Source organism: Aythya marila (genome assembly GCF_965140915.1).
Source record: "Aythya marila genome assembly, chromosome: 12".
In the NCBI taxonomy this organism is placed as follows: Eukaryota; Metazoa; Chordata; class Aves; order Anseriformes; family Anatidae; genus Aythya; species Aythya marila.
Window position 1 is genome coordinate 19,124,591 of NC_139053.1, and position 19,508 is coordinate 19,144,098.

Consider the following 19,508-nt stretch of genomic DNA (forward strand, 5'->3'; position numbering starts at 1 on the left):
CCTTGCAGCAAGGGAGGTGGGGAGAGCTGTAGAGCTCGTAACCCCAGCACACGCTTCCAAACATCACTCCTCAACGATTTATCCAGCAGCCCAGCCTCCCAGATCGATGCTGTTGGCCTGCCAGAGGCTATATAAAGAAGGGAAAAAGGAAAGGAAAGGAAAGGAAAGGAAAGGAAAGGAAAGGAAAGGAAAGGAAAGGAAAGGAAAGGAAAGGAAAGGAAAGGAAAGGAAAGGAAAGGAAAGGAAAGGAAAGGAAAGGAAAGGAGCAAAGTGCTCACAGAGCAAAACCCCTGTGGTCACCGTTGCCCCTGCTGAATCCCCCCTCCTCCAGAGCCAGCCCCTCGGGCCAGCAGAGGTGTTGGAGATCCTCAAACTGCCCCCACAGCAGCTAAAGGGGTGGAAACCCATTCAGCCCGGTGACCAGGACCCGAGGAGATGGAAGCCAGAGCTCCTTTTAATGGCTTTGATCTCTGGAGGTGGCTTTAAAGCCAAAGGCAGGAGCCTGCCTGCAGGAAGCCAGGCCACGCGTTGTGGGGAGCCCCAGGGGGAGAGATTCTGTGATTCTGTGAAATTTGGCAGCCCCAGGCAGAGCAGAAGCACCAGGCTTCGTGGCTCAGGCCCTGAAAACACCAAGCTGTGTCTGAGCTCTAGAGCAGGGCTCGCTCTGCGTTCAGTAAAAGGCCTGGGCTGCTCCCACAAAGGGTGGCATTTGTGTCCCTGCCCTCAGCCGCAGCTGGAAAAGTGGTGGAGAAAAAAAAAAAAAACACAGAACCGGGCTCCCTTCGCAGGGAGAAGTGGAATATCCCCACCACGTGCCCTGCTCTGATCCACCCCGCTGCCTCGCGGAGCTCTGCCGAGCTATTTTTGGGGCTGTTATGGGACACGGAGCTGGGATCCGCTTGCCTTACACATAGCTCGGGCCTCTGCAGCGCGACTCCTGGCTGGATCCCAGAATCATGCCCTTAAAGAGGTGAGGGAAAGGGCAGCGCTCCTCCCAGGAACCTATTCCTGCCCCAGAAAAGCTGCGTCTGGGCTGAACACTCAACACCAGCCCCCTGCAGAGCTGGGTGAGATTTTTGCTGCTTGAATTCTGACAATCTGAAGTGTTTTCAATGAAAAGTGTTGTGTTTGAAGCAAACTGACTGTCACCTTACTCATCTCCCCCAAGTAACACGAGTGTTTCATTCCCTTTTACCAATTAATACTCCCTACACATCAGCCACGACAGGACTGCCTGGAAAAACCCTTCCCCCTCACGCTGCTCTACAAATTCCCGTCCCAAAGGCACCCGCAGGTCAATAAAAAGGAAACCTTCAAGTTAACCAGAGGTTTATTATCATCTATTTAGGTGGAGAGGTTGTTCCAGTACATGAGCAACGAGGTCACACGCAGGTGATGGAATCATTTCATGTTCAAGCAGAGCAGGTTCCACTGAAGTCGCCTCACTTCTTCCACTCGTTCTTCTCGAAATCCCACTGGGAGGAAATGCCCTCCACGGGGTTAATTCGCATGTCCAACATTCTCTTCGTCTGCATGGACACCCACTCGTCGGAGAAGGTGTGCGGAATAGGGCCGTACACTGCCACGGGGGAGGAACAGAGACAAGCTGAGCCAGTGGGCGATGGGGGGACACGTTTTGCTAACAAAATGCTTTTTCCCCCCAAAAAGCAATCAATTCTGACCACGTGCACGCCATCACCCATCAAAGCAAAGCTCCCCAAGTTCAATTTTTGAAGCTTTCAGCTCAGCAGATTCCCACCTCGGTTCTCTGTTTGTACCAAGAGCCTCCTCCTAAATTTGGCTGGGCCCCCCCTGACCTCGTGCGCTGCCCCAAGCCGCTGGGGGGCTCCCTTGCGGCGGGACCTTTGGCTGGGAGGGAAGCCAAACGTGGCAGAAACCCAAATGTTTATAGCCAGAAAGGCAATAAGCTCGTGCAACAGCGGGTTTCACAGAGAGGGAAGGTCTGGGATTGTTAATTTATCGCTACTCTTTCCCCTCCCTTTCCCCCAAAGCTCCCTCCATGAGATTTAACTCTCCACGAGTCGATTTGCTGAACATTTTTGCTCTGTACCCACCTGTATCCATCCGGTCACAACCCCAGAGCTGAGTTTTCCGAGGCTACCAAACAGAAGCTCCCGTTGCACACACCGTTTTGAAACCCTGAACCCATTTATGGCAAGTTTCCTTCCTCAGATGCCAACTGAGCTCGCAAATCGTGACAGGGAACACCCCTCAGCGCCCACTTACTGTAAATTTTCTGCCAGATGAGGATGACACCAGTTAGGCCAAGAAAGAACAGCACTCCCCCGAGGACGGTCTTCCATTCGTTTGTTCCTTTGTTCATTTCTGCGTAGCTCTCGTTGAATTTGATGCGGTACACTGAGGAAAAAACAAAGCAAATCGTTTATTTTTTACTTTTCCTGCATCTTGCAGGCAACACCACACCTGCTAGAGGGAGGTGACCAAGGCCTAAAGCGGTCTGGAACGGAAGGGATGTTGGAATAGCTTTGGAATTAGCTGGCCTCTTCCATGCAAAGTCAAGTGCCAAAATAAAGGAGCTGTATTTCACATCATTTCTGTACTTCTCGTGAGCAAAGACAGTGTTGGTCTCGCTTTATAAACGACCGTGCAGTTGTACAAAGGTTGCATAAGAGGCAAAGAGGAAGAAGAAACAAATTTCCTTCCCTGCCTGCAATTCCCAGTACGACCATTTACCACACAGCTCCCTAACTCTAACAGTTTGAGCAGGAATTGTGTGTTTAAAAGGCTTTGGAGTTCAGAGCAGCATCAGATTTACAAAGTGTTTATGAACGCCTGAGGGTTTTACACCTCCTGTCTGCCGCAGGTGGGCACTGCGCTGCTCACAGGTCCTGCATTAGAGCACACGGGGTTCCTTTTATTCAGCTTGACTAATAGGATTACATCTTGTTACCAAGAAGAGGGATTTTTTTTTTGGCCTGTTGGTAACAGATTGCAATAAAGGACCAGCTGGGTATTTTTGGAGGAAAGGGAAGAGGCTGCTGAGCTTGAATTACCGCTAAGTTCCTCATGTGAAAGGCACCACGTGCCCCGAGGCACCTTCCAGATACCAAGAGGTGTAATTAGAACACCTGCTGCACCTACCACTCATCTCCACCCGCATCCACACCAGGTTAATTAGCACAAAATTAACACAGCTCTGCCGTGGCTGCAGCCTGACCACAAAGGCGCTGAGCAGAGTGGCCTCGAGCCGTGCTGGGGCTGTCTGAGAGGGAGCCAGCAGGAAGGCGCAGCAGGTTCAGCCCCAGCACTGCTGGCTGCGAGGTGATTTCAGGACTCACGTTCGACTTTCTCATCGACAGACAGAGCGGTCCAGGACGCCTTTTCCTTCTCCTTCAGCGCCTTCTGCTGAGCAGAGAGCTGCTTGACAAAGGCAGCCTCAGGCAGGGGAACATCGCGGCGATCGACGTACGCTGGGAGGCTGAAATCCTCGGCTTTGACAACACCAGCTGCCATCGGGAACAGAGACACAGAATCAAGCTCCTGCCTGCTGCACAAACACCTCTTACTAGTTAAAATACCCCCAAAAAAACACGATGCCAGTTAAGCAACCCAGAAAGGAAAAGACAAAGCTCCCCCACGGGCACTGCTCCATCAGGGCGAGGAGCCAGCCCTGCCCATCCTGCATCCTTCCCCACCCCCATCCCAGCTGCGGGTGCCATCCTCCATCAGGAAATGCCACAGAGCGAGCAGGCCAAAAAAATATATTGATCCCTGCATGATGATAGCTTCTCACAGCACCCTGTGCAGCTCCACATGCTGCTGGGAGCCAGCTCGTAGCTGGCACAGAGCTCTCCTCGGCTGTGAGGTCCCCAACGGCTGCGTTTTACATTCTGCCTGTTGTTGTCCTTGCTGAAAACGGAGCAGTGCCACCTACCGTGCCCATGGGCCCTCAGGCAGATGGAGGTGGAAAGGGCCCTTCTCCCGATGAGGCTGAACGCCCTTGAAGCCAACATCCTGCCAGGGCAAAACAACAGCAGGTCAATCACTGACAATAGAGGTCAGCAAACACAGAAATTGGAAATAAAACCATAAAACCCATTTCTATTTGCCTATAGAAGCGTCAGTTCAGGGGCAGCCCATTTTTAGGCTGCAGATGCTCCTGGTTAGCAGGGAGATGCTCGGACGAGCCCCTTCCCACCCTGTTTTCCATTGATGCCCTGTATTTGAGCCCTGATCTCTTCCACGCCCATTCCAGGACCCCATGTTTGAGCTCTGACCCCTTCCAAACATAACCTAAGGCCCTGTATTCAAGCTCAGACCCCTTCCAGGTCCACCCCAGGACCCCATATTCGAGCTCTGACCCCCTCCCAGCCCACCCCAGCACCCCCTATTTAACCCCTGACCCCCCTCACCCCAGCGTGACGTCACGCCAACATGACGTCACCCCCCAGCACTCCCCTCAGCCGCAGGCCCCCCCCAACGCCCCCCCCCCCCCCCCACAAGCGGTCACCGGGGCAGCCCCACCCGGGGCGGCTCCGAGCGGCTCCCTACGACCTCCCCGTGTCCCCCCAGTCCCTTTCGGTCCCCCCCGGTCCCTTCCAGGCCCCCTCCCGGTGCCCGCGGCCCCCCCCAGCCCGGCCGCCCCTCCGACCTGCCGACCGTCCTCTACGCCGGGCCGCCACCGGAAGGAGCCGCCGGGCCGGAAGCGCAATGCACGCCGGGCCGGCCGCAGGACCAACGAGACGGCGCCATCCAAACCGTCCCCCTCTCCTCCTTTCCTTTTACGTCCTTTTACGACAGCTCGGCGGACCCGGCGGCGGGGCGCGCTTGGCGGCGGCGGCGCGCTTGGCGGCGGAGGAGGCCGCCCCGTCAGGATGAGGCTGAGCACGCAGGCCTACTGCAAGATGGTGCTGCACGGCGCCAAGTACCCGCACTGCGCCGTCAACGGGCTGCTCGTGGCCGAGAGGCCGCCCCCCGCCGCCTCCCGGCCCGCCAGGGAGCAGGCCGCCGGCCCGGCCCTCTTCGTCGACTGCGTGCCCCTCTTTCACGGCACCCTGGCGCTGGCGCCTATGCTGGAGGTGGCCCTCAGCCTGGTAGGGGGGGGTTACGGGGGGTTAAAGGGGGATTATGGAGGGTTTAAGGGGGGTTATGGGGGGTTTCAGGGCCTGGTTGAGTTGCTGGGGTGGTAGGGGGGTGTAAAAAGGGGGCATGAGCCCGGTACGGGGGTTTTGGGGGGTTAAAGGGGGGGTTGGGAGGGTTAAAAGGGGGTTTCAGGCACTGGTTGGGCTGCTGAGGGGGTCGGGGGGTGTAGGAGGGGGTCATTAGCCTGGTATGGGGGGGTTGGGGGAGGTAAAGGGAGGGTTATGGGGGGGTTTCAGGCCCTGGTTGGGTTGCTGAGGGGGTAGGGGGGCGTAGGAGGGGGTCATTAGCCTGGTACGGGGGTTTTTGGGGGGGGCTAAGGGGGGTTTTAGGCACTTGTTGGGGTGCTGGGGGGATGATGTAGGGGGTGGGGGGGCGCAGGAAGGGGCCCTCAGCCTGGTATGGGGGGATTGGGGGTGGTTAAAGGGACGTAAAGGAGTATTTCAGGCCCTGGTTGGGCTGCTGAGGGGGTAGGGGGTGTAGGAGGGGGGCCTCAGCCCCTGGTTTGGCTGCTGGGGGTCTAAGGGGGTTATTAGAGAGGGTAGGAGGAAGTAGGAGGAGGGCCCTAGCTCCTGGCTGGGCTGCTGGGGGGGGGTAAGAGGGTTGTTAAGGGGTACAGGGGTGTAGGAGGGGGTCCTTAGCTGCTGGCTGGGGTGCTGGGAGAGTAGGGGGGGGCTAAACCTTTAACTGGAGTGCTGAGGGGGAAAGGGGAGCTGCTGGGGGGTCCTCAGCCCCTGTTTGGGCTGTTGGGAGGGGTAGGGGGGTGCAGAGGGGGGGGTAGGAGGGTGTAGGGGGGTTCTCAGCCCCTGGATAGGTCACTTTCGGCCGGCCGGGTGGCAGTGGGATTTGGCTGAGGTTCCCCGGGGTGTTTTGGGGAATAAACCCTGCCACCTGCACCCGCTGGGCTTACAGCTGAGGTCATGGCGGGACCAGAGAAATGGCGCTGCTGTGTCAGTGCTCCTTGGTTTGGGTGGAAAAAGGCAAAGATGGGGAACGCCGCGACACTGCCCACGTTCATTAGGACCTGCTGAGACAGGTTGGAGCCCGCAGGCGCGTTTGATGCCTCTTAGGATGCCTGGAAGCATTTGAGAAGATCCCGAGGCCTTTTACCTCCTCATCTCTGACCTGAATTATCCCAGAACACCACAAGGGACCAAAATTCTCTGTATTTCATCAGAAAATAACGCAGCGGAGCACAGTGTTTGCTTCCAAACTGACCCGTGGCACCTCCTGAAGGCTGCGAGCTGCGCTTCGGCAGCGAGGGGTCCGTAAGGGCAGCCTCAGACGCAGGAGCTTTTATTTTTATCCTCCCCAAGTCACTTAGGGAGCTCAGAACTGAAGCATAGGGTTTTTTTTAAGACCATTTTCAATAGGCAGCAAAAACTAAGACTATTTTTTTATTTTTAAAGCAATTGTTTCTTTATTAGTGTTGTTATTTCTTCATCATTATTATTGCTTTATGCTAGTGTCTGGGCTTTTGGCCTTAATGCCAAGCTTTCACCCCACTACCAATTAAAATCAGAGTCCAAAAGCCTCCGAATGGCTTTGTAACTGAAACAGCAGTTGGCCCGCAGCTTTAGCAGGGCTACGTAGCTTTTTTTTTACCACGTAAATCCGTGTCATCCCTCGTAGAAGGGGGATTATTTACGTGGCTTTTGTGTTTCTGCAGCCTAATGCTGTAATTACTCCTCAAACTGCGATTGATTTCACTTGCAGGATGCCACGGATGCATTTTTGGATCCATTTTGATGCAGCCCTTGAGGTTTTTCTGATGCCCGCTCTCTAGGGACAGCCCAGGAAAGTTCCAGCTGCCTTCTCCCTTCCTGTTGCTGTGCTGGGTTATCAGGAATCCCCTCGTGTCCCTGTTCCCAAAGCACAGCCACGTCTGGGACGGGGCAGAGAAGCACAGCAGCAGCTCCTTTATCAAGCCCTGATCTGGTGGCCGAGCTGGGGCGTGTTTTTAGCAGGGCGTTGGGTTTGGGCTGGAAGGTTTAAAAGCATGCAAATCCTCCCCCGGGCTTTGGTGGTTAATTGCCGCTGCAGGCGACCTCTCAGAGAAACACTTGGGTTGCAAAAGCCTTTTTGCACCAGAGGGAGTTGAAAAACTGGTAAAAGCCGTGACCTTTTTCTGCCCATGACCTTTTTTCTGCCCACGGGTTTACCTCTCGCTTGAAGCTTTGTTTGCTCATTAGGTAAATGACGCTCACGCTGTGCCCCCAAGTGCTGCAAAACATCCACAAAGAGGTGGGACCTGGGCTCCTCTCCCAGGCTCAGTCCTGTCGCTCGAATTTGGGCTGGGATAAACGGAGCAAAAGAGCAAGAAATGGGTTAATTTTATGTCATTCCCCAAAGGTTCAGCTTCATTTCTCTGCCCAGGTACATCGAGCTGTCTGCGTGCAAACATAGATGTCTTTGCCAGTTGCTCCCCATAGGGGATTTCCTTATTTCTGTGGTTTTTTTTTTTCTTTTTTTTCTTTCCCAGGCTTAATTGTTCCCATTCCTTTTCCAGATTGACTCGTGGTGCAAGGAGAACAGCTACGTGATCGCTGGCTACTACCAGGCGAACGAGCGCGTGAAAGACGCCAGGTGTGTTGGGGCCACGTTCCCTCCCGCTCGCTCTCTTGCGCCGTGCTTTGTGCTCTGCCAAGGGCCATCACGGGCAGAAAACCTGTGTGCTGCTCCGCCCTGCCAGCTGTGTCCCTCTTGTCCTCGTGGTGCCGGTGTAACTGCAGCTGTCAGGGCAATAGCCGGCGTCTGCTGGTGCTGTGAATATCTCGTGAACCCAAACAACTCCCCGTATCTTTTTGGAAGGTCTTAGAAGTGACCTAATTCTTACTAAACTGCTGAACCGTCTCTGGTTTCGGTTGTGGTTGTTGTTCTGAATCACTTTCTGACACGGTAGAGGTGCAGTCTTGAAATGGAAGAGGGTGTCAGTCAAGCAGAGATCCTCTTCACGTACTATTCTCCCTGGGAATAGTCTCTTTTTTCTTTTCTTGTTTTTTTTTCCTCCTCCTTTTCTCCCTTCCCCCCCTGCTAGCTAACTCAAATCACCAAACAAACAGCTGTGTTTATTATAAACTTCGTGTGGAGCTGCAGTCTAGTTCTAGATGCGTGTGTCAGATATTTGCCCCTCTATCAGACAAATCCAGTATCAGGACTCATGAGAGCGCGTCATATTGCATTTAAAATAACTCTGAACAACTTGTTTAAAGCATTCTGCTCCGTTCCAGATACTTTGCTGATGCCTATCTTGGAGCCTCAAGTATATTTTTTAACTAGCACTTGGGATTGCTTGGGTATCTGGCAGGGATGCCGACGTTGCCCTTTCCTTACAAGGGAAGTGCAGATCTGCTGGTGACGTTTTTGAAGGAGAAGAGGCAGTTTGTTCCCTTCGGGGTTTGAAGGACTGTCGTGGGCTTGTTTCTTTTAAAGCCAGACTTCATTTGTTGAAGATAACTCTGGCACCACGTAGAGATTGCCATCTTTGAAACAGTAAAGGCTTTTCTTTAGAAGATTATCCAGTTCCGTAGAGAAGCTGGCCAGTGAGGGAATTCAAACACAGGCTCAGATGAAGTTTCTTTTTGAAATGCCTGTCGGGGCGCAGGAGGCTGTGGTTCTCGGGCTGGTGGAAGGAGGTGGGAGGTCACAAAATCTGCACGCAGCCTGCAGCGAGCACTTTGCTGCTCAGAAATACATTGCCTCAGCATAGCTGAGCTTCAGGTCACATGCAAGAGAGGAGCTGAGGCTTTCTTGGCCATCTGCCTTCAATCAAGTGGAGCATCAGCTCGATACCTTGTTCCTGTTTAGAAGCGTGCCCTGTAATTCTCACAGCTCCTCGAGCACGTTTCCTGCTGCTGCAGGCTGAGGCGGCACGGTTCAAATAACTCAATCCCCTTTACCTTCCGCTGCAGTCCGAACCAGGTGGCTGAAAAGGTGGCCTCCAGAATCGCAGAGGGCTTTAACGACACGGCGCTCATCATGGTAAAGTGCTCTCTTTTCCTCTGTATTGTTGACATTGGGGCTGTGGTGCTGGGCTAACCACTTACGTGCAGCTCTGAGTGTCCTGTAGCAAAGTAACCACTTTGCTCTGTCCCCAATTTGGGGAAGAGGTACAGTGACTTGTGGCCCCTGTAGTTCTCAGTAAGTGGCTGTGGCTAGCTCACTGTCACCTCAAAGGAAGTGGAGACCTTCTCTGATTATGGGGTTTGAGCACAGTTAGCGTGTTCCCTATTTAGGACCCCTTCCAGTGACTTAAATCCTTGTCTTTCATGAAACAAATTGAGCTCTGTGTCCTTGCCAAAGAGTGTTGGTGGCTTAAACCTAGAGAATCTGCCACATATGAAAGCAGACCGGTGCACGAATCAGTTTAAGGTGTCCTGTTTGTCAAACCTTGCTTTCAATTTCATCTCTTTACTCGGGGAGGCTTACGAGAGTGTTTTCCTGCCGCACGCCAGGTTGATAACACCAAGTTCACGATGGAGTGCGTAGAACCGGCCATCCACGTGTACGAGCTCCATGAGAACAAGTGGAGGTGCAAAGACCCACACGTGTGAGTAAACGACAGCGTTTGTTTGCGTTGAGGTGGGGAGGAGAAGGGCTTTGTGCTTTGAGGCCTGCGTTGTAGTGAGAGGGAGGGAGAAAAAGGGGTGAGGAGAGGGAGGGAGGGAGGGAGGGAGGGAGAGAGCAGCCAGCTGCTGCGGCCAGGCAGCCGTGTGCCTCCTAGCCACGACTGCGTTGCAGAGAGTGTGCTTTATCTTCCCAAACGGAGGAGGTGGTGGGGGTTTTCTTGGTGATCATTATTAATTCCCGGTTGTTTTGCCATCCTAGCGATTTCTGCGAAGATTGGAACGAAGCCCAGAGGATCGCTGCGTCGCTCTTGGACAGCAAGTCCTACGAAACACTTGTAGATTTTGATAATCACCTGGATGACATCCGGAATGACTGGACAAATCCGGAGATCAACAAAGCCGTCCTCCACCTGTGTTAGAGGGATTCCTACTGACTAACTTACGGGCGTTCCCACTATGTACTGAAGACATAAAAATGATATTTTTGAATGTAAATAGAGTAATATTCAGTACCTTGTGTGGAAAGCTGGCTGATTAAAAGAGTGGCGCGGCGCGTTGCCAAGGGTGACGTGTCCGTAAGCTGTTGAATCCTTTTCCTGAGATTCCTTAGAAGAGCTGCACGCCGTCAGGTACAGCTGCCCCTGTGGATGCCTTCCCCGGTGTAGTGAATGTTGCTGTTCCTTCAAAACCAGAACTACTTCTGCTTATCCCCCGGTGTTCATATTAAAAGTTTTGACTAAGCTTTTGTACTCCTTAGAGAGAATGATTTTTAAAAGATTTCTGAGAATAACTTTCAAAAGAATGGTTTTGTCCTCAGATGGGGTATTTTGAGGTCAAATACATAAACAAAATCTAAGGTCAACTGTTTTGTTTTGGTTTTTTCGTGGCTTGGAAATGGCATTGTATCAGTACAGCAAGTGCAAACTGCTGAAGATGACTTTTTCCATGCACCTGTCACCTGGTTTGCAGTGGTTTTGTATGGCACAGCCACAGAAAATGTGTTAAAGCTGCATTTCCAAATGCTACAAAGATTTTCCTGCTGTCCTGAGGCATACAACCGCAGTTACTGACTGAGAACATTAAACACAAAGTAAAATCAGATGTTCGCATAATGCTTTAAAAAAAAATAATGGAATAATGATTTTGAATGGGAGTACTAAAACAGTTTGAGACTACAAAAAAAGAGCACGAAATATGATCGTATTATGGATTTTTTTTGTCTATTTTTAAACAGCTCTAATTTTCATCTGGTTCATGTGGTATTCATTCAAGTAAGCCTAAATTTGAAGGTGAATATCCAAGTACGTCTGAGTACGCTGTGTCGAGGACTCTAGATTGCACTTAGCCCAGCTTTTGCCTTTCTAACTTCCATTTATTTCTAAGAATAAGCGTAGTTGTCAATGAGGAAGCTTTGTAGCTCTGTTTCCTCTTAGGTTATTTTTATTATCTGTACTATTTTCTATCAGGTGCGCCACAGGCACTGTACCTTACCTCTGCCTGCTTTTCACCGCATTTCTGTAACAACTTAACAATGAATTTAATATTTATCCTCCAAATCCATTAAGACATTTAACACTTCTTACCACTAGCTGCTTCCAATGGAAGGAAACAGTCACCAGCTGGTGGTGGAGATTCTAGATTCTCTAGATTTTTCTTTCTTCCTAAAAATATTTTTACAATGAAGATCCCAAGGTCCAAGTCCTATTTTGGAAGCGGTGAGGGGGAGAGAAATGTCCAAGGGGGAGATAAAGGTTTGGCCCGAGCAGTTTTGTTTGTCTTCCTACTCCGCTAAGGTGTGCTGGGCATTACCAGAGGCGTTGGCACGCAGTCAGCAGCCTCTGAAGCATGAGTCAGATGCGCTCGCAGGAAAGGAAAATGTTTTCACTTGCTGCATGAAAACACAAATCGAGCTCGCAAGCGGCGAGAGGAGCGCGTTTCGGTGTGTCTCACAACACATCCAAGGCTGTATTTCAAATATCAACATCTTTATATCCTGGAAACTGCTTCAGCAGCGTGGTGTTTGGAGCAAACTGCAAACTGTTGCAGGAAGAGGGCTCGTGCTTTGTGCCAACACCTCGGCAGCTGTCGCAGGGCCAGGTGTTAGCCAAGCCCTGCGAGGCGCTTAGCCCAGGTTGGTGACTCCTGAGCCACAAATGCATTCCTCAGCCTGTAACCAGACGTGGAAACCGTGCCTGTGGCTAACAATTGGGACGCCTCGCTGGGAGGGAGGCAGATTTTAACGCTTTGTCTCCATCTTCTTGCTTTTAAATGGGACCCCGCGAGCCTTTTGCCCCCAGCGAAGGCCCCGGCGAGCTTTAAGCACGAAGGACGAGCGCTGCGGCGCTCAGATCTTATCTCACCTGTCCTGTTTGCGTTGAAGGCTGGACAAAAAGCAATAATTTCATAAAGGCGAGGCACCTGGAGTCCCAGAGGCTCCCGTGCAAAAAAAAAGAGGAAGCCAACGGGGTTTTTTTTCTCTTCCTGCTGCTGTACAGACCCTGCCCGCAGGCACAAACGCTGGCTGGCAGATCAGCTGCCCCTTCAGAGGAACTCAAGGTAACTCCTTTTAAATCTTCTGGGGGAAGAAAGCTTGGGGAAAGGTGTCCTGGAGTCACCTTTTTGTTTGGTTAGCAGCTAGCGACATGCAGAGGTGTCAACTTTTTTTTTTTTTCCTTCCCTGATTAAATCAGATTTGGGGATTTAGAGTTTACCTGCCCAGGCAGCTGACCCCCAGCTCTTTACCTCACTCATGGGACCTAAAGCAATCGAAAAGACATCACATCCAGTGTGGTTTTTTCTACTCTCAACCCCGATATTTCAGAAGTGTCTGAAAATAGCAGCGCAGAGTGCTTGGGTTTCTGCGTGGGGGGATGTAGGTTGTGCTTTGCTGGACCCACACGGTGCCCACCTTGAATCCTTCGGTCACAAGGGGGAGAAGGGAGAAGCTGGACGCTTCCAGCATTTGGATGCCGGGTCAAAAACCACGCAGAGACCAGCTCCAGACACCCAGAAGGGAGCAGCCAGAGAGCCTGGGGGCCTGGCGGTGCTATTTTCACCCAGAAATGAGAAATTTCACTCAGAAATGAGAGCATTTCAGAGCTGCTAGGAAAAACAGCGGGTGTCTGGGGGTAGATCTGCGGCGGGAGCGCTTTCTGCTCCCCCAGTTTGTGCAGAGGACGGATGGGGATGTGGTGTCTGCCTCATCAGCAGGTTTGGGGATGCTCAAAAGCGAATTATCTGCTCCTGGTGCAGTATCCATGTTGTATTCTCTGAGCTTGTTGGTTTTTTTTATACACAAGGATTTTTTTTCTTAATTCAGCGGGCGAAACAGTGCCAGCGGAGCTGCTCCTGGGATGCTTCCCAGCCCACACCAGCTTAAAACCAGCAGATCCCAGCCACGTGCAGCCTGTCCTGGGGCTGAAAAGGGCTGGAGCAGGCGAGCAGCTCAGCTGGCAGGACCACAACCTCCTCACCTGGAGCAGATGTCCGCGGGCACGGCAGCTCCGTGCGTGCTGCCCCCCGAATTTCTTCGGAGAGGTGCCCGCTGCCCCCCAAATTCCTCCTCCAAGTGGCAGGGATGCAGGAAGCAGCCTCAGCTCTCACTTTTCTTCCTGGCTGCGGGCCTAATCGCTGCACTCTGCTGCTGCTCCTGGTGCAAACGCCCGGAGATGCCGGGCCGAGGAGGCATTACCCAGGCGGAAAGAGCGCGGGGCTGCTAATGGAGGAGCCCAGGAGCCGCCCGGCCTCGCGGCTGGCTGCAGCTCGGGAGATGTCCTCGGGGGAAAAAGGCGCTCAGCCTGCTGCTGCCGAGCTGCACTTTGGGTTTCTGCTTCCATTCAGCCCCCGGAGCAGAGCCGAGCATCCTCAAAATCCCCGTGTGCTCCTCCAGGAGCCCAGCACTCGCCCTTCCTGGAGCCGGCAGCGATCCCGCCGTGCCAAGCCGAGGGCTCCATCGATTTTTATTGCTTTTTTTTTTTTTTTTTGCTCCTGGTTTTAGACTGTGTTTTCGCCCAGCCTTCTCCGAGAGCGCGCCCTGCCTGCCTCTCTGCTTTGGTTTTGGCTCGGGGCTGCGTCCTCGGGGAGGCCGGGGGCAGGCTGCTGGCCGCGGGCTGGGGTTTTCCACAGCAGCACCGCGCAGGAGGCGAAATTCCTCCTCGTGGGGCTGGGCAGCCAGGGCCCCAAATCCGCCCTCACCTGCAGGTTTCTTGGCAGAGGGCTTGGGTGTAGCTGCGGGGAGAAGAACAGGGCACGCTGCCCCTAAAACCCTAAATTTGGGTGGGCTGGGGGTGACGGGGAGCTCCCCGAACGCCCCCGAGCTGCATCACGGCAGCGCTTTAGGCGGAGGGAGCGGTGCCAGGCTGGAGAAACAACGCAGCCCTTCCTAGAAATGCACTCTGGAGCTTAAGAGAGAGAGGGACCTAATTGAAAAAAAAAAAAAAAAACAACAAATATATAGAGGTTGTACGAGGGGATAAAAGGGAAAGCTGGGCTGAGATTAACCTGCAGCCCGGCGAGCAGCAGGCAGGGCTCCGAGGCAGTTCCCAGCCCAGGCCTCCGAGCTGCCCGCTGGGTCCCTGCTCGCCCTGGATGTGCTCGTGGCCGGGGAGCCCAGCACCCCCTGGCTTTGTGCTCAAGGTAGGTGCTCGCCTCCCCGCTCGCCTCCCGCTCGCTCCTGGGGGCCGCTGCCGTGCCCCCTTGGGGGCCGTGTGCTGTTCGATCTGCTGGGGCTGCTCCCATTTCCCCAAGCCTTCCTCTTCAGCTGCTTCTCCTCTCCTCCTCCTCCTCCCTTCCCACACCTAGCATCTTGTTTGCCTGCCCTGGGTCTCCAGGAGACCCCAGCGAGGCCCCAGACCCTTTTCTTTCCCCACGAAGCAGCCAGCTCCTCGCTGACCCCATCCCCTTCCCATTTCCCTGCCCCGTGGCACCACCGAGGAGCCCCCGTGGGGCTTTCCCCTCCGTGCCAAGGGGTCCCTGCCCCGTGCCCAGCCCCGGGAGCTCGCCCATGGGTGCCATCACCTTCCAGCCTCATGGGGAGGAGGGGAAGGGGCGCAGGATGCTGTGCTGGGTGTCAGGCATCGCCACGCCAGCTGGAGACATGCAGCAGCCCGCAGAGCTAACCACAGCTAGTGCAGCCTGCTGTTATTTCTGGCCGTCGCTTTCGGTTGCTCTCTTGGTGCAGTTTTAGCTCCAAACGGAGTTAAAACTGCTCCGGGCTGGGCTAAATCCAGAGCTCCTGGGTTTGGGGCTGTTTGTTCTCGCCCAGCAGCACGAGCAGGTGGTTGCAGAGGGGCAGCAAAGTAGATAACCGGGGGGGGTTTGCTGCACCAGCCCCATTTGTGTGCTGAAACCGGAGCTGGGGTGGGCGGCATCCCGGTGAGGATGGGATCCTGGTGAGGATGGGATCCCCGAGGGATGCTGAGCCTGGGGAGGGAGGTGGAAAGCTGGAGCCTGCAGGGCCCTGCCCTCTGGATCTTCGTCTCTGCAGCTGAACGGGCTGGAAAATTTCTAAACCAGTTTGTTTGTCCTTTTATTTATTTTTTTTTTCTGGGGTAAAACCGAGCCGCGGATTGCAAAGGTCTCAGCCTCCGCGGCCAGCGCTGCAGGGCCCGCCCGAGCCCTTGAGGTGGGAGCCCTGCAGCAGCTGAGGAAATCGGCCCCGTGTGCGTCTGTTTGGTGTCAAACGAGCAGCAGAAAGCGGGGCAGAGCCGCTCGCTTCCCCTCTCCACTCTCCTGGGTGCGCATCGGTGAGAGCGAAAGCCCAGGAGGGCTCAGCGTGGGGAGCCGGGGACGGGATTCCCCTCACACCCTGGGTGTGAAAGGCTCCTTTTCTCTCCAAAGGGGCTGCCTGGGGCCGCGTGTGGCTTCGGAGGAGGCGGATATGCAAAAGCCTGGGGCTGCTTTTAATGCAGGCGAGGGCGGCGAGGAGGCGTTCAGGGCGCTCGCCCCGGCGTCCTCGCAGCGGGGCGGGAGCTGGAGCTGTCACCAGAAGCCCTCTGCCTGCCCCCGCTGCCAGGCTGGGTTTTGGGGTGGGCAGCTGGGACCCTACAAGAAGCTCCTGCTGCTCCTCGCCAGCTCCTATCCCGGCCCTGCCACGATGCGGATTTCCCAGGGAAGGGATTTTGCCGAGGGTAATTGTAAAAGCGGTGCCCGACAGCTCAGAAATTTCAGTCTCTGTCCTTTTTTTTTGCACCCTCACACCTTGCTTCTGCATCCCATGCGGGGGCTGTCCCCGTTCCCTCCAGCTGCGGGATTTTCCCACCTGAATTTTCCTCAGAGCTTTGGGGGTGCTGCAGGAACCCCGCGGTGGCACCGAGGCCTTTGGTGGGGTCGGGATCCTGCGCTCCCTCGCCCCGCGGCGCTCAGCACCGTGCAGCATCCCCACCCCCAGCCCCAGGCACACACTCTGCAGCTGGGCATCCCTCGATTTTTTGCACGTGGGCTCAAGCTTTCCCTAAAAACACCCCAATCCCCATCCCAGTCCTGCTCACACCTCTCCAAAACCCGCTTGGTGCGTGCGCGCGGCGAACCGGGGGTCACCCCCGGCGGGCAGGACACCACATGGGGCTCCGTGCTCCTTCTCCTCCCACCCCAAAAAGTTCCTCCCGAAACTCGGCGGCCGAGATTGAGTCAGCCAGCGGCCGTGACATCAGCTCGTGGTTTCTCCGCCGAGCGCCCGGGCTTCCTGTTGTGCCCCGGCAGCTCGCCGCGCTCAAACCTTTCTCTTTATTTACGTTTCCACGCGAAGCACCTCGGCGCAGAGGGTGCCCACGTTCCTCCCGCTCCTTCCTCCTGCTCCTTCCTCCTCCTCGAGGGCGTCTCCAGCCCCGGTTCCCCCCTTCAGCGTTTTTCCTGCAGCCCTCGCCTCTCTCTTTTCGCAGCCGGGGCCGGCAGCGGGGCCGGAGAGCCGTGCGCCGCGGCGAGGCCCCGCCAAGAGGATGAGAACATGGGGCTCAAGTTGTCCTGCCTCAAAGGTGGGTCCGGGAGGGTCCCCTGAGCGCGGGGAGGGCTGGGGAGGCCGCGCACGAAGGAGCTTTGCTGACTCCTAAAGGACAAAGCACGGGGCTTGGGCTCCGAGCTGGTGATGCTGCAGCTCGTGCAAAGGGACACCAGGGTTTTTTTTCCAGCCCTGGAGGATTTGGGGCATGGTCCTGAGCTCGCTGTCGTTTTCCTGGGCTTGGGGTTTGCTCAGTGGGAAGGATGCTCGGGGTTGGGGTGCTCGGGGGCAGCGCCCAGCACGGGGCAGCTCGCCAAACTTCACTTTTTTTTTTTTTGCACCAAACTTCACTTTTCTCAGCTCTGGCTCGGAGAGGGGGATGTGGGACTCCCGGTGCCGCTCGGCAGAGGCTGGGATGTGGTTTTGGGGACCTGTGGCACAGCCCAAGGGGGCTGCAGGGATGGGCAGGGGGTGGTGGCCGCCTCCTGACCCCATGGCACCAGCACCCGTGGGGGCGCATCCCCTGCCTGGTCCGGGGTGGCACCAAGGGAGATTTGGGAAGCGGTGGCCCCGTTGTCACAGCGGGGCTCCGAGGGTGTCCCCAGTGATGCTTCACCCCAAAAGGAGCCCTCAGAGCCCTGGAGGAGAGGGGACACATCACCCATGGGGTCCCTGTCCATGAGGTCTCCATCCATGGGGTCCCCATCCTGGTGTCCCCATCCTGGTGTCCCCATCCCTCAAAAACCCTCAAAAAAAAAATCCTTTTTCCCCCAAAACCCTCCAAAACAGTTGAATTTTAAAGAGCTGCCTCCCCTTTCTGTTTTCTGCCCATTTAGCCCACCCCAAAGCAGGACGAAGCCTCAGCAGCCGTGTGCCCCCTCCCCATTTTGGGGCCGCCAGGCAGCCTGCCGCAGGGAACCCCAGAGACCCCCCCCCTAACCTTAGGGTGGCTGCAGAGAGGGGCTGGGGGTCCCCAAAACACCCCAAAACGGGGTCAAAACCATGGGGGCGCAGCCCCAAAACACCCCCCCACTCCCCAAACCAGCCTCAGCTCCAACAGGCAGGCTCGGAGCCCGCAATAAAATATCCACCCCCCCTCCCTCCATCCCCTCCCCGGCTCCCTTACATAAGGCAGGGCTTTATCCTTAATTAAAAAGAGATTAAAAATATCGGTGGCTTGTCCCCGCCGGGCGTTTTCCTGCTTCAGAGAGGAGTTAAAACCTGGCTGCCGGGCGCGGGGCTGGGGCTTTGCTCATGATTAAAAAAAAAAAAAAATCAGATTAAAGCGATCTGCATCCAGCGGGGCGGGTGGGCAAATGGGGAAATGGGGCGCGGGGATTCTCCGGTGGCTCGTATAGGGTTGAGCCAACGATGCTGTCCCCTCCCCTAGGCTTGAAGACGTGCGTGAGCAGCGGGAACGGCGCCGGGGGGGTCCCGGCAGCGGGTGACAAACACCTGCACGTCCCCTCCATCATCGTCACGCCGCCCACGCCCACGGGGGCCACGCTGTCCCGGGACACCCGGAGAGCCACCGGGGGGACGTCGCCACCCTGCAGCCGGCGCTGAGCACTCAGGGGGGCACCGGAGACCCCAGAATCACCCCGGGGACGACGCTTTTTGGGGAGCAGCTTGGCCAAAAAGCCCCCTTCGCCCCCTCCCCGAGAGGCTGGTGTGCGAAAGCAGATGGAAATTTAATTTTTTAATGCCAGCAGCAGATGGCAAAAAGCGCCCGAGTGTGTTCGCGGCATGGCACAGCCGTTCATAAAGCGTCCCGAGGAGCCGCGGTGTGCGCTGGTGGCACCGAGGGGACCGCGCCACGGCGGGGGCATCCCCGGGATGGGGTGGGGAGAGGTGGGGGGACGGGGGTGTGTGGGGGGGTGGGGGGGTGGGTGGGTGGGAGGATGGATTGATGGATGGATGGATGGATGGATGGATGGGTGGATGGATGGGTGGATGGATGGGTGGATGGATGGGTGGATGGATGGGTGGAGGGGTGGGTGGATGGGTGGGTGGATTGTTGGGTAGATGGATGGGTGGGTAGGTGGGTGGAGGGGTGGGTGGGAGGATGGATGGGTGGATGGATGGATGGATGGATGGGTGGATGGATGGGTGGAGGGGTGGGTGGGAGGATGGATGGGTGGATGGATGGATGGATGGATGGATGGATGGATGGATGGATGGGTGGATGGATGGGTGGGTGGGTGGGTGGGTGGGTGGATTGTTGGGTAGGTGGATGGGTGGATGGATGGATGGATGGATGGATGGACGGACGGACAGACAGATGGGTATGCAAGTGGGTAGATGGATGGACAAGTTGGTGGATGGATGGGTAGGTGAGTGGGTGGGTGGAAGGAAGGAAGGATGGGTGGATGGATGGATGGGTGGGTGGGTGGGTGCATTAGTGGATGGGTGGATGGGTGGCTGGATGGGTAGATGGTGGGGTGGGTGGGTGGGTGGACAAGTTGGTGGATGGGTGAGTGGATAGATGGGTGGGTGGATGGGTGGGAGGATGGATGGATGGATGGATGGACGGATGGGTAGGAGGGTGGGTGGCTGGGTGATTGAATGGGAGCATGGGTGGGTAGATGGATGGGTGGGTGGGTGGATGGGTGGATGGATTATGGATGGACAGATGGATGGACAGACGGATGGATGGGTGGACGGATAGACAGATGGAGGGATGGACAGAGGGATGGATGGATGGGTGGATAGATTGGGTGGTTGGATGGACGGATGGATGGACGGACAGATCCCCGTGCAGCAGCAGGGACGCAGACCCCTGTACACCAGGCAGCGCCTGCCCGTGTGCAGCCTCCCGGGGACACAGGGGCAGGGCTGGGGGCGGACGGGGGGCCCCACAACGGGGTCCTGGGGGGGGCCCGGGG

The 19,508-nt window shown here is 55.7% G+C and overlaps 3 protein-coding genes across 4 annotated transcripts; 2 read left to right on the plus strand and 1 right to left on the minus strand.

Annotated features, from left to right (window-relative positions):
- Nucleotides 1-1,312: 1,312 nt before the first annotated feature.
- COX4I1 (cytochrome c oxidase subunit 4I1) lies at nt 1,313-4,688 on the minus strand. Its single transcript, XM_082769984.1, has 5 exons — nt 4,634-4,688; nt 3,917-3,996; nt 3,321-3,488; nt 2,248-2,379; nt 1,313-1,579 (listed from the first exon to the last, which is right to left on the minus strand). Exons 2-5 carry the CDS (start codon nt 3,993-3,995, stop codon nt 1,443-1,445), a joined length of 516 nt encoding a protein of 171 aa, XP_082626110.1. The 5' UTR covers nt 3,996; nt 4,634-4,688; the 3' UTR covers nt 1,313-1,442.
- Nucleotides 4,689-4,805: 117 nt separating this feature from the next.
- EMC8 (ER membrane protein complex subunit 8) lies at nt 4,806-10,431 on the plus strand. Its single transcript, XM_082769983.1, has 5 exons — nt 4,806-5,075; nt 7,631-7,707; nt 9,033-9,102; nt 9,576-9,670; nt 9,949-10,431. The coding sequence occupies exons 1-5, from the start codon at nt 4,857-4,859 to the stop codon at nt 10,106-10,108; spliced, it is 621 nt and encodes a 206-aa protein (XP_082626109.1). The 5' UTR covers nt 4,806-4,856; the 3' UTR covers nt 10,109-10,431.
- A 1,767-nt stretch (nt 10,432-12,198) lies between these two features.
- LOC309882537 (uncharacterized protein C16orf74) lies at nt 12,199-18,408 on the plus strand. 2 transcript variants are annotated; one of them, XR_014318312.1, is made up of 3 exons: nt 12,199-12,245; nt 16,568-16,660; nt 18,014-18,408. XR_014318312.1 is itself a non-coding variant. In XM_082769725.1 (3 exons), the coding sequence occupies exons 1-3, from the start codon at nt 15,784-15,786 to the stop codon at nt 18,187-18,189; spliced, it is 303 nt and encodes a 100-aa protein (XP_082625851.1). In that variant the 5' UTR covers nt 15,769-15,783; the 3' UTR covers nt 18,190-18,408. The 2 variants fall into 2 exon arrangements, 1 of the variants encoding a protein (XP_082625851.1); XM_082769725.1 differs by lacking the exon at nt 12,199-12,245 and adding an exon at nt 15,769-15,817.
- Nucleotides 18,409-19,508: the final 1,100 nt, after the last annotated feature.